At 40.6% G+C, this 14,055-nt stretch overlaps 1 protein-coding gene across 2 annotated transcripts in view; it reads right to left on the bottom strand.

Moving 5' to 3' along the window:
• Positions 1-1,439: 1,439 nt before the first annotated feature.
• NR4A3 (nuclear receptor subfamily 4 group A member 3) overlaps positions 1,440-14,055 on the bottom strand; it is a 29,208-nt gene continuing 16,592 nt past the window's right edge. For both annotated transcript variants that reach the window (XM_054817303.1, XM_054817304.1), the window contains 2 exons: positions 13,458-13,636; positions 1,440-3,271 (listed from right to left, as the gene is read on the bottom strand). In XM_054817303.1, coding sequence (XP_054673278.1) covers positions 3,009-3,271; positions 13,458-13,636 — 442 coding nt within the window. In that variant the 3' untranslated portion in view covers positions 1,440-3,008. The remainder of the gene's footprint in view (positions 3,272-13,457; positions 13,637-14,055) is intronic.

Here is a 14,055-nt window from a genome sequence, read left to right as displayed (position 1 = left end):
GTAGTCTCTCTGCTCTGGTCCGTATGTGGTCCAGCCTCTGGGACAACCATGGCCCAGCTCTCAGTATCTAACTGAGATTGCATAACCAGATACTGCAGGTCTTATAGTATTTATATAAAAGCTATTTTAATCAAAAGACTAGCCATTAAATTGCCAGTGCTCTTAAGCATGCTTCACCAATTTTTACACTTTTAAGACTCAAGTAGACAATTTTTTTAATGTTTTATAAATGATAAAAAATTCACATCAGATTTTAACAGAATTAAGCATACTTATTCAACACACATGGGGCCTCTGAAAAAAATGTTATTCAATTTAATAATTTTAATTTACATTGTATATGTACAAGAGCATTTCTTTCAACCCACAGGTTAACACCACAAAAAAAAAAAAAAAAAAGGGAAAGAAAAAAGAAAAACCTACTGCGGTTAGCGGAGTGAAGAAACTCTTGAAACACTGTTGTCTGAAATAAAAGCAAGGCACTCTCCCTTAACACCTGATATATTCCTGAATTCTGCCTATACAAAGGCATGTTCACACTGAGAGAGCTCTAAGAAAAGTAGATTTATTCTGCGTTAACTCTTTCTTTTACCACTGTGACCTGTCACTGGTTGTACTCTAGGATGAATCTGTGTATTGAAGTTGACATGAAGGACAATTCCACAGATGACGGGATTTGGGAGAGTATCACAGTTAAGACTATCTATGGAAGACTGGAGGACACCGGCTACGTGAAATCTCACACGGGGCTCTGGACCTGCTACCTCCCACTCACATTCCACTTAATAAATAAACCTTGCTCAACAAAAAAAGCAATTTTACTTTACTATGCTGATTCGCCTGAAAATTCTTTGTAAGGGCCCACTAGCAAGAAGCGTCTGCAAGCCCTGATCTGGTTGGTGCTCAGCACCTGGCAGGATTTGTCCCTAGATAAAAGTAATTTCTTAAGGGACCTTGTGTCTTACACAGGAGACAAAAGTAAACATACTTTTGGATTTTGTGTCTGTATGTTTTCATATGCGCACATGTGTGTGAGTGTATATATATATACGTATATATATATATAGTATATACAAAAGCAAATTCAGTCAAAATATATTTGTCTTGCTGGTCAGGCTTGTTACAGCAACCTACAAGAAACATTAGCTTCTCTGATATTTAATTATGCTATTATGTTTGCACATAAGCTTAAAAGTCAATACAAAAAGCAATACTTTTCCAAATATTATCTGCAGGTAAACCGGAAATATTAACTATAGTGATTAGAAGTCTGTTTCCCTATTGACACTACTATAAATCTTGATATAAGAATAATTTTTTCATAAAAGCACATCCAAACATAGTAAGTGATAAAATACCAGATTACTATTTGAAAACCATACAGTGACTCGATATCTGGGTTATCCTTTGCAGCAATTAGGCAATTCATTTGGCATCTGTTTGATTGTATAATTTAATTTCCATATAAACAGCATAGTTTAAAAAAAGACAAAAGCTAGAATGTTTAAAGCTAACAAAAGATACAGTGACATCAGGTTGACATTCAAAAATTTCCTTAGCAAAATGACCAACAAAATTTTGACTTAATACAGTGCATATAAAGTTTTTTAGAACTAAACTTTTTAAATATTATTTGAATTTAGCAAAACATGAGCAAGATTTTAATATCAAAGTGCTAAACAGTACTGCCTTAGAAGTCACTGCAAATAAACTGTAAAATAACTCTGCTTGTGATTTGACAGATATTTTATATACAAATGGTTAAGAAAAAGACACGCGCACACACACGCGCACACAAATATAGGTATATACATATATATATATACACGCTATATATATGTATATAGTTTTCCAACTGGTGTATCTGAGTCAGTGTGAACACCCCATTTAGTTATCGTCTGTAACAGGGCTCCCATGAGCTGGCAGTCATTGCAATAAATACAGGCAAAGCCATTACAATATACCATGCATACAAACATTTATACAAATAAAGACACTATGCAACAAATTATTTCATATTAATATGGCATCAACAGTATAAACATACAAAAAGGAGTACGAACACGGAATGTTTAAACGCAGCCCACTATATCCTTCCTAGCACTTACATTCATACTATTTTACAAGACTTGCTTGTTCTTGAAAACCATCTTCTGTCCGTTTACTAGCTAGTCGCTTCTGTTAGAAGTCTAAAACCGAACTATCCCTGATGCTGACCCTGTATGCTCCAATCACTACTTACTCGGATTTCCTTAGCTAAGGAACAACTGAGCCACAATTGCTCCCGTGTCTTCCACATACAATTGTCAATAAGTCGCGCTACATGGAGTCAAGTTTGGAAAACTCTGTCAGGTAAGTTAGTGCATGTGATTTTCTCACTTGATTTCTTCCGTTTGTTTTCATAGTAAAATAAATTAGTTAATAAACAAGACTTAGTAAGACAGCACTTTAAAAAATTGCACTTGAACATGGGAGCTAACAGCCATTGTCATTTTGCTATATTTGATTTGTATGAAATGTTCAATTGAATGTACTTTGCTAAAAAAGTGGATTTTTGTTTAGATTGTGCTGATGTATGTGCCCTTGATGCAGGAAGTATGCTAAAGGTATCCTCACAAAACACATACTACCCTGGCAAACAACTATTCGCTGTTCTTGTTTTCAACCACAGCTTCTACAATTTTATCCCTCATATACCATGAGGTGTTAAACAACAGATTTAAAACAGTCGTGTTAACCTTTTACTGCTGCTGGGATAGCATTGTCCAAAAGTGCCATATTAGCCATTTAAAAAACCCAAATCACACAAAAGAAAACAAAGAACACAACCCCAAACCAGTAAGCCAGTTAAGTCTCAGGCCTCAGGTTGTAAGGACAAAGCGCCAGAAAAGACCTCATTTTAGCCTCGGAGCTGCTTTTCTGTTAAGTGAGGGCAGAAATGTTAGCTGTAAGTCACGATCCGTTTGCCTGCTCTGGTGGGCGTTTGCCTTTCGGGAGGGTGGTTTGACTCAGAAGGGTAAGGTGTCCAGAAACAGCCTGTCGATAATGGAAGGGGCTGGCACCAAATCTTCCAGTTTCAGGTAAAAGATGCGCTGCAGTCCCAGTGTGCAGAGAGAACGCAAGTCAGCCAGAACACCCAGTACCTTCGGCTCTGCAGACTCAAGCGGTTGTCCTTTGTTTTGGCAACTGAAAGTTAAGTGATCTTTCAAACTGCTTGTGATCTTGTTGCATAGCTCTTCCACTTTCTTTGGTTCTTTTAATCCATGTCGTTCTGCAAAGCGAGGGAAAAAACACATCAGCATCCCCACCGCAAATTGAGAGAACTCCTCTTCTTCAGTGTAACCCCAATCCGTACTCTGGCACTCAAAGCAAAAAAATGCTTTGAAAGCGTAAGATGTCTCAGAACAGCTGGGGTTATACGATGTCAGTTAACCTTTCTGTCAGACACAAGAAGAGATGGCAAGTGCCCTTTTCTCTTTAGCTGCTAAAATAGGTGGCAGAGATGCTCAATTATGATTGAAAATCTACTACAAGGAGCCCCAGCATCCTGCCTATCTCCCATAATTTTCATGATATAAGACAGAATTAATTGGCTGATTTTCCAGCAAAACTATCACAGGAGGTGTTTTGGAGATTTCCGTGCTTCCCCACCAGTTGTGAATGCTCAATAACTATGGCAACCATTATTTATTCAGTGAATTCAAGTGGCGATCGATATCCTTAGCCAGCTCCATCAGCGCCAGGCCTAGAATTCCACCAGGAATTTGCAGACACTCTTATAAGAAACTAAAGGCACCTTACCACCCTTTGTTATTTTGATCATCTGCTGCTTTTTAGTTTATTCATCTTGAAAAGGTCTAAGATAAAAGAAGCCTGGAAGTTAACTATTTTGCTTTGAGTGAGCAATGCCTAAAGTGAGAAGGCAGCTGCGTTATCCATCACCAAAACCTCAGCATTCCTAAAAGGAAGGGGAGATGGGGTTTGCCCCCCTTCGAATAGCCTTGTAAAATGCTACAACCATGTTAAACGCATCCACAGTTCTTCAAGCATAAGTAGAATGAATCAGATTTGTGATTCATTAAAAGCAGGCTCTTTATTGGGACACGGGGAAAGATAATTTTGTGCTGTTTGCTATCAAGATTTAGTGGATAAATTCCTATAACATTTCAGAACAAATAATTTTGTGCTGTTTCAATTTGCCTTCGACTTTGAAATTCACAGGTAAGAACGAACTAGGTTAATAGCAAAGCCACAATCATTTACACATGAAATAGAGTAATACCGGATAGGACAGTCTAAGAAAATGCAGGTTAAATTAATTTTAACCAACTAGACCTATAAAACCAGTGACAGCAGCAGACGAGGAGCAATTCCGGCAGTTCTTGCGTTTGACGCATTTGAAGTCGTCTGCCTTGCCTGGCATCTCCCACACCCCTGGCACCCCTGCCAGACTGCGCCCATTGCCCCCAAGTCTTGTTCCTCTACTCCAGGAGCGGGCAATAGGTACTTTCTCTGTCCAACCCCTAACAAACACTGCAAAGAGTACAGTTTTCTTTACTTCCAGAGGCAGGCGAGGCGTCTGCCCAGGCACGCGTATATAAACTCCTCGCTGCCTCCCCTTACTGCCTGCTTTGGCTAGGTGCTCTTGACAAACCAATAAAACAGATGAGATTCAATGAAGGCAGTCAGAAATGTAAAGGTCTGATTTTCCACTGATATTCACCCATTTTACACTTTTTTCAACTTTATTTACTTAGCTAGAGCTAGCTCCCGAAGAACACTAGTTTGGAATCAGAATCAGAGATGTGCAGATGCGTACATCTCTGGCCAGAAAGCCACTGTGCTCTTATCATTTAAAGTACCATCAATCTGCCCTGTTGCTTCAGAGCAACACTCATCCAAGCAGTAACATCTGCTTCGGACATCTTTTTCACCTTGCAGGAATTAAAAACCTTAGGTATTCTAAGTGCCTTGTTTACATTAAAACACGAGGAGTCAATGAATATTTAAAGCCTTTCCAGTAAATGGTGTATAGTGTAATTATGTAAGCCTTAACTATACAGGTCACTGAGAGTAAATACTTAGGCAGATTCTGCCATTAAAAATCTTGGCGGATAAATATTTTATACAGATTTGAAAAGCTGTAGGGTGTTTTTTTTACCACCAGCCCACTGAGAGAATCTGCAGGACATTAAATTAATCTTGCAGTCTTTGAAGAGTTCCCATCTTTTAATCTGTTTTGAGGTTGTTTCCTGGCTGTGTAAGTGAAGATATCTTTATAGATCTAGGGAGCCGTAATACTAGAATGGATCCAAAACCTGACTACAAATTAGCAGAGCACGTTTTTAAACCAATGCCTCAGTAGGTGTGTACCTTGCTGCAGAGTATGGAAAATTATCTCTGGCTCTGGAGCACACGGCAACGTTGTTAACATTTCCAGCCAGAACTAAACAGTCCTTCTCTCACACTGACAAGTTCAGAAGGTTTCATGAACAAGTCGTGTCTTTGGTGGCTAGCCATGAAACGTACTGATGCAAAACACAATGCGTGCAAAGATTATAATATTAGTAGCCTTACTTTAAACAACAACATCACGACAATTCAGAATTAAGACATACTCCGTCCTCTGGTGCTACAATATTAAAGCAGTCTCCGATAAACCAGGCTGTCCTCTTCTGCATGAATTGCCATGCAATGGCCTTTGCTACTTGCACATCTCTGCAAAGGTAATTCCTCATGACTGGAACTGCCTCACTGGAAGAGGGGGCTTTCAGTTGCCAATCCCTAAGGGCATCCCTTGCGGAGCCATAGAAAGTCAAAGCCATCTCTGAGGAAGCCCTTCCGCTAGTATAGGGTGCTGCATGCACAGTCTCTGGTGTTAGCATCCAACTCGTTTCTGGGGAACCTACTAGTTAGTGTAAGAAACAACTCATCTCTTAGGTAGACCTGAGGAGTCTTGGGTCTAATTTTCTCAAAGATTTAAATTTAATAGTTAGGGTTCAAATAGCAGGAAACACATTTTCTTGCCTTTTCCACATGACCAGTCTCATCTGGGCAAAGGAAGACCCACAGTCTTTCTCACTCAACCTAAAGGGGAACAGCACGAGGCACCTGCGGTAAGTGCGTGCGCTGGTGCTGAAGCTGATGGCATCTGATCATTCGCCGTCTTCCACAGGATGTTCTTATCCACACAGGAATGATAAGGCCAAGATTTATCCGAAGAAGGACAGCTAGTCAAAACCAATAGATTTTCTCTAACTGATTGAGGAGGTGTGTAAATATTATTGTATTCAGACTTTCTTATAATGACAATTAAAAAGGCACTGGGTAAAGTGGATATAGGATTCCTCAGCCTTTTGTTTTAGGATACCATTGATTTTTGCAAGAAAAATGGTGATTTATGGCAAAGATGCTCTCCATAAGCCTGTCAAAATGATTCATCGGAAGTCTTGCCTCTAAAGCTCTGCAAACTTAGCAGCTCATCCTGGCAAACTGAATGCAGCAAGTTTTTTACACCTTTCTCCTTTTCCCAGGAATCTCAATGTGATTCTGTGCTATAATTATGCCGATCAGCACAAACTTGATAGGAAGAAAGTAAAAGAGCAGGAAACCCTGTGACCAGCTGTGGACTAGGTCCTTCTTTCCCCAAACTCTGACATGGGGTAGATTATGGCAGGGCTAGGCGGACCTTGATGAGAAACACCTCTCAAAGAGCACAAGTATTTCAAAGACCTTGAGTATCTCAAAGACCCTTGAGCTCCGTGCTCTGTGTCAGGGCGGGTCAGTTTTAGCCTTAATTAGTTCTGAGGTGTCAGTCCAATCAGAAATGCAACAGATTTACGCTGCAGACTTAAAATAGGCCTCTTGATTGTCTCAGTTTCGATATAGTTATCTGATTTTCTCTTCCCCCTTTACAATCCTCTTCCCCTTCCATAACTCTAATAAATGCAAGGCTCAGTTGCCTTCAGCTTTCTGCTCGTCTCATGCACACTCTGTTACACAGCAAGATTGTAACTCAGCAGATCCAAGAGTCTCCTTTCCTGCTGCAGTCTGACCCATATTCATCCTGCCTAACTCTCAGGCACTTCCCAAGGTTGCCCAAGCTAGGAGCGCAGACTTCTTGAGCTCCTCCTAACATCAGTGGAAGGATGGGCATTTTTAGAAGATGATTACGATTTTAGGTGGATGAATCATCTTCTGGAGGTGCCCTGTATTCTCCATCAGCTGTGCAAGGCACCTAAAGTCAGATGAGCTGAATGACCGTACAGGACATCATAGTTTGCTCCCTCCTTTAAGAAAACCACAACGTAACACAGAGACTGCTGGTTGCTGTAGGAGGGAAGAGTTCTTGCCTCAGCAAAAGGGTGGGAGGGGAGAAGGAGGAGTGAGCACTTCACTTTCATGCTGACAGTGTTTCCCTCAGCAAAGTGGCGGGGGGAAGGCAGACAATGCAATCTGGAGGGGTTTTTTTTTTTATAACTGGCTCTCCTACACTCCTCCAGTCTGCCACCTGCTTGTATGTAGACCCAGCACACGAAGCACCCACTCTGGAGGATCCTGGCAACAGCACTGAAGGGTAACTGCTGCTGAAGAGTAGGTGAGCCTCCCTTCCGTAGGGAAGTTGGACAAATTCATGTTCAGAAGGGAACTGCAGCAGCCAGACCCTTTTTAGCCAGACCAGACTCCTTACTATTTCTTGGTATGACTGATGGTGCTAAAAATTGTGTTTGTAAACTGGAACAGAAAGCCCAACAGCAGGAAGACAAACACAAACTCATAATTAATTGAAACATCACAATATTCTTCAATGTTCTGGTGCCAGTTTAACAAAGCATTAAGAGTGTGAATAAGCTGAATATATACAGTGGCTCTAGGCTGGTCTGTAACACACTTAAAATAAAACATATGCCGAAAGAGCTTGGCTGAATGAGGGCTAGAATGCTCTGTACTCGGCAGCATCCCACTGAGAGTGTCAAGTGGGCAAAACAATAATATTTTGATGTGGATAGAGAAAGGAAGAGGCAGAGAGGAAAAGAGAATCAACAAGAGAGAGAGAAAATGCTAGCAGTTTTAGAGCAGGCAGAAATTTGAGGCTAAATTAGAGTGTGACTTGAGATGATCTGCTTTGGAGTTTCAGTCTTCATATTTTGACTCTTTTAGAAAAACTGTAAAGCAGAGCAGTATAAATGGTTATTTGGGAAGTTAAGGAAGTATTTGCAAGAATAGGCTGAGCTAATATCTGGTCTACTCCGCAAAGCTTCATCATCAACACTATCCAGTCCAGCATGGAGTGGTTGTGCAGGAACACTTGTGATCCATGCAACACACTAAACTGTCAGAAATCGTCCATGTGGAACTGAGGATAGAATTTGCCCCAAGATGACCAGCATTTTCTTTCCATGTTGGCACTCTTCTTTAGCTCATTAGATCCTACATCCCAACAGAATAAGTGATCCAAAGAAAAAGAAGAGGACAGAACTCATTTCTTGCTTTCATGGGGATGTGGGGTGAGTGTCATGTATTGTTTCCTAAATACTTTCTTCTGCCTGATGCTCAGAGTGCTGCTGATGTGCTCTGGAGGAAGTTGTGTCCAGCCCTTCTTAACCAACTGAAGGAAGTAAAAAAAAGAGAAGAGAGACAGAGAGAGGAAGATCCTAAAGGAGTACCTTAAAGAAAAAAGATGTGCTTTGGCATTGCAGAGTTTTAAGTTAACTGTTTGCAAGCCACCTACAATAAACCAGATGTCACTTCTTTCATTATGGGTGCTCTTTCAAGATGATGTCCTATCTGAAAGGACTTGAAAATTCAGAAGCAATCTGACATGATGCTTTTCCTTCTAGGCAACATGCTGCAAATTCCCAGGAAACATAAATTAAACAGAAAAAGCACAAATATATGTGACCAGCAGGTCGAGGGAGGTGATCCTGCCCCTCTGCTCCGCTCTGCTGAGACCCCACCTGGAGTACTGCGTCCAGCTCTGGGGGCCCCAGTACAGGAGAGACATGGAGCTGTTGGAGTGAGTCCAGAGGAGGCCACGAAGCTGATCAGAGGCCTGGAGCACCTCTCCTATGAGGACAGGCTGAGAGAGTTGGGGCTGTTCAGCCTGGAGAAAAGAAGCCTCCGGGGAGATCTAATTGTGGCCTTCCAGTACCTGAAGGGGCCTACAGGAAAGCTGGAGAGGGACTGTTTATGAGGGAGTGTAGTGACAGGACAAGGGGTAATGGGTTTAAACTGAAGGAGGGTCGATTTAGATTAGATGTTAGAAGGAAATTCTTCCCTGTGAGGGTGGTGAGGCACTGGAACAGGTTGCCCAGAGAGGTTGTGGAGGCCCCATCCCTGGAAGTGTTTAAGACCAGGTTGGATGAGGCTTTGGGCAATGTGGTCTAGTGGAGGGTGTCCCTGCCCGCAGCAGGGGGGTTGGAACTAGATGGTCTTTGAAGTCCCTTCCAACCCAAACCATTCTATGATTCTATATGGGCTTTCTAATGGATTATAAAATGCAAAATATTACAAAGTCTTTTCCTGTCTATTTTATGTTGTGCATACCTTTAGTTTTACTCAAAGCAAGCAGTGAATTAGCAAGTATTGTGATACTCACTAGGCCTCCTGTCGTTCTCTTCAAAATTACTAAATAGAACAAATGGTCATATATGCCTATAACCATGCATCCTATACTGTGACATGCAGCTGTGGTTGAGACAGGACATGAAACTTTGCAGCTCCAAACAAGTCAGCAGGGTTAGTTAAAGGGCACTGGAACTACTTGGGCTGTTACTAGGGAGCCAATTTGACATCCCAAAATGAGAGAACAGCCTTCTGTATCTTGGGACACTGGGAACGGTAGAATGTCTTTCAGCCTCCAATGCTAATTTTTACATTTATTCCCTTTTCCTTCACTGGGAGAGAGATGTTCGTTCTCCCTGTCACTCTTGCAGAACAGAGAGAGAACATGCGAAAGAGAGTAGCGACTTCTCTTACTTTTCTCCTTCAGCAATACTGCCAATGACTAGTATACAAGAGGGTTTGTTTTCTAAGAGCAAGTCTTTGTTCAGGCTATGGAGAGCACTCATGGAATCAAGAAGAACAAACAGGTCATTATTCCCAGGAGCGTTTTTCTTTACCTGGAGAGACAATTCTTGAATTTGGTGCTACCTAAGATGCTGTACAGTATTAAAACAAACTACGACTATTATACAACACTGAGTTGTTGTCTTTTTCTATTTTTAGTTGAACCATCAAGTCATGAAAAGTTGACTAATGCCAAATAAGAACTGGAGCAATTTGTGTAATAATGAAGAAAATTTTGCTCAAGCCAGCATTTCAGTTTTGCAATGTTGCTAATAAAAGCAAACAATTAGATTCACAAAGCAGAGCTTTCCTGCTCCTTCCTATCTTGCAGCCCAATGACATGGATATCCATCTGGGACATGGGAGATTCACAGTCAGATTCCTTTCCTGTTGGAATCGGACCAGAGACTGGGCCTTGGGTGTCCCTCTGAGCACCAGCTTGTCCCCAAATCATCATACACAACAGCCATCCTGCAGCCCGTGAAATATGTCAAATGGCCTCAACACAAAAGACAGTGATACTCAATAGTCGGATATCCTATGTTCCTGGAAAAGGTCACCCTCTCTTGCTCTGACTCACAAAAAGGGCTTGAACCAGAGTTTGCTAACGACGCATTGCCTCCAACAGTCCGTTATGGGAGAGATGAGTACCTTCTCCAGAGATAAAGAATGGCACCTAATATGCCCACCTAAATCTAAGCCTCAAAACAATGCTTAAAAATGTTAAACAGCTTTCAGTTTTCTAAAATTTATCTATCTTTGTTATTATTTTCTCTTTTGGTGGGATTAGCTGAAAACCAGCAGACAGCTTGTCACACTCAGACTGTAGGGAGAAGACAAGAAGCCATTTCTTGTGGGATACAATACTAGAGGCAAATCTCAAGGCTTTCCTGAATATAAAATTCCAATACACTATCACTGAGAAAGTCTGAAAAGAACCCTGCCCACCAGCATTTTGCACTGTAGTGCTCCCTTAGCCGTAATTACCTGATTTCTTCTTTCAGGGTTTTTTTTTTTATATCATTCACCATTATACAATACCATCCATTTTTAGGTGACCAAATTTCTGGCTGAGTCCCTAAGTTAGCTAGCTGCCCTTGGAGATCTGAAACCTGTGAATATAAATCACTAGACACAGGAGCTTCAGTCTAATTTAGATCGCATGAAAGAATACTCTGTCCTTAAGAGCAAATTGGCAGAGATATACTGGCCTCATGAAATAAAAGAATAAGCAGAAAACTATCCATTTTAAGTACCATCTCATACAGGTGAGAAAATCAAGAAAAGCTTGACAAATACAGAAAACCTTAAAGCTTTTATGGACAGAAATGCTCTCCTTTTGAAGGCAACAGTTACTTCCATTCTTTTAGAAACTTTGGGAAGACCAGCACAACAGAGCCAACTACTGAAAGGGTTGTTATCAAGGAGAGGAAGAAATGTAGGGCATTATCAATTAAAAGCTATTTCTATTAAATATCTTAGCCACTGGACAACGTTGACTCTTTATGAAAGGGCAAGCAAACAGTGTCTAAGTGAACAAAGAAGTATCACGTTAAAACAGGGCATGGGTTTGTAAGGAGAAAAAACTTTTCTTCCTCTACAGTAGCTTTTTCTACATTCACTTAGACAGCTTGCTGGGGATCCTGCTCATCAACCTGCATCCTCTCAGTCTCCAGGAAGATAGTCAAGAACAAGCTATCTGTGTCTATCATCTCAAAAAGACATATCTAGTACATAGTAAATAATCTAAATCAATGATATGTGCTATATATATGTGAGCATATATGCCCGTATGTAAATATATATGGAGAGAAACAGCACCGGTCCTTGACTTATAGATATGTAAATGCATATACATACACACATTGTATATGTATCTAGGTATGTATATACATATACATAGATGTATTTATAATACATACATGTAAGTATGCATGAACACATGTCAGTGGATGTTTATATATAGGAGCAAAAAAATAAGTTGGGAATGTTCTTTCTCACTTTATCATATCACTCATTTTGAAAATTTTTTCATACAGAACAAAGCGACTCCATCGAGTTATTCTGGACTTAAGCGTTTTCTCAAAGAAATCAGAATCCGTACCCTTTCCAACTACAGGAAAAATTAATGGAAATTAAAAGCATGAAAATACTTTTCTTAAGAAGCAGAGAGTTAACGCTAGAACATGTATACACTAGCCCTTCACCCAAATGCAGGAAGGAAGCCTACCACACAAATTCTGAAGCCAAAGTCTTGGCCCCACAAATGTCATCAGGAATTGGCCAATTTATAGTTTTTATATTTGCCATTCAGTGCTTTATCTCAGTGCTTCCCTAGCACCATCTCATCCTAGGTAAAATGAAGACTGCAGCTGATATTGTCGAGGCCGCCGCCTGCAAACTGGTGGATGCCCGAAATGCAGGAAGAAATCAATATCCATCCCCGTGGAGCTTATAGCATCCCTGGGAAGATCCAGCTCAAGGCACACCGAAGCCCTGTCTCACGCTGACAACACAGTTGCGCCTTTATACTACCAGCTTTTCTGAAACAAGCGTGAGGCGCTCAGTAGACATGACTGCTGCCCTGACTTCTGCTCTACAGTTATTAGACACCCTTATTCCCAACCCTTCCTGCTTCCATCAGCCATGCCTCCTCAGTTGCAGGAAACCCAAGTGTGTACTTCAAGGAGCTTTGTTGTTTCAGGAATGAGAAAATTACATTTTATAAGGTTATGCTCCCCCGTTTTGTAATTACTGGCCAGATTTGGCAGATTCTGACATTAGTGTCCTGCAGGCAGAAGGGGTGATAGGGTCACATGCACACCCAAGAGCTTTTGCACAACTGCACAAGAAGATTTTTTTCTTACTATTCTCCAGTTTTCTTTCTCAAAAAAGCAGTACATGGAATATCTACAGTAGCTTTGCTACTGAAAGCAGCCTGCCTGCCCTAGCGAAGCACTCCTGGTCTAGCTATCTTGATGAGAGGTGAGTTATACAAGCTGTATGGCTTACAGCTCTTGAGCTACCCTGGTATTAGTATTCCTACACAGAAGACCTAGCTCTGGGCATTTCATTAGGCTTTTCGGGCAATTTGGCAAGTATTTTGAATGTTTTTGTAGAAGCTACACAATTTGCTCAGAAGCAGTTTGCTTTTTAGAGGCTATTCCAGGAAAACAATGAAACCATGAAGAAATGAGAGCTAGATTACATTTTAACAGGGGTATCTGATGGTCTTATGTTAGTCCACAATTTTGGTACGGTCATTACAATGCATAAAAAAATCATACTCATTTTACCCTGCATATAGCTAAGTTAACTGAAATTGCTTGAATCTACATTAAAGCAAAGCACTAGAGTCTGAAGCTTTCTGTTAACAAAGGAGCACTTACCTGTAATCATAGTTAGAGCTGATAAACTTGCTAAGGCTGGGATATCAAGGTTAAGGCTCTTTAAGTTTAAGGAAAAGTCTTTAATAGAGTCGAGCCACTCCCCAAATCCACGAAGGCACTGAAGTCTATGAAGCACAAGTCCATTGCAGAATACAAACTTATCCTCAGCAGTATCAGACCTCAAATAAAAATAATTGAAAAAATTATAAATGCATCTTCTACTTTACAGCAAAATGCATAAGCAGTATTGAAGTGTCTGTCATTTAAAATCCAAGGCATATTATCCTGAGACATATGTGGGCATTCACGTTTGACAATATGCTTCTCCCTTGGGGCCAAAGTACAACAAACAAGCTTCTATGATTGCTTACTTGGTAGAGTTATAAGCCTGAGGTTAGCTGTAGCATGTGGTGTAGACTGTCTAATTAGTTAAGATTTTGGTCCTGCCCAAAGGCATAAACAGAGAAGACATTTTACATTAAATACTGTATGTTTGAACCAAAGGAATACTAAGTGAGTGCATTTTGAAATACAAAACTAATAAAAACTGGAGAAAGAAGAGATTCTGTAACTCTCAGCATTTACTTAGCCTCATCTG

This window comes from Grus americana, chromosome 2 (assembly GCF_028858705.1).
Source record: "Grus americana isolate bGruAme1 chromosome 2, bGruAme1.mat, whole genome shotgun sequence".
NCBI classification, from domain to species: domain Eukaryota; kingdom Metazoa; phylum Chordata; class Aves; order Gruiformes; family Gruidae; genus Grus; species Grus americana.
The sequence above is the reverse complement of the archived record's forward strand: the minus strand, read 5'-3'. Positions and strand labels throughout refer to the sequence as shown.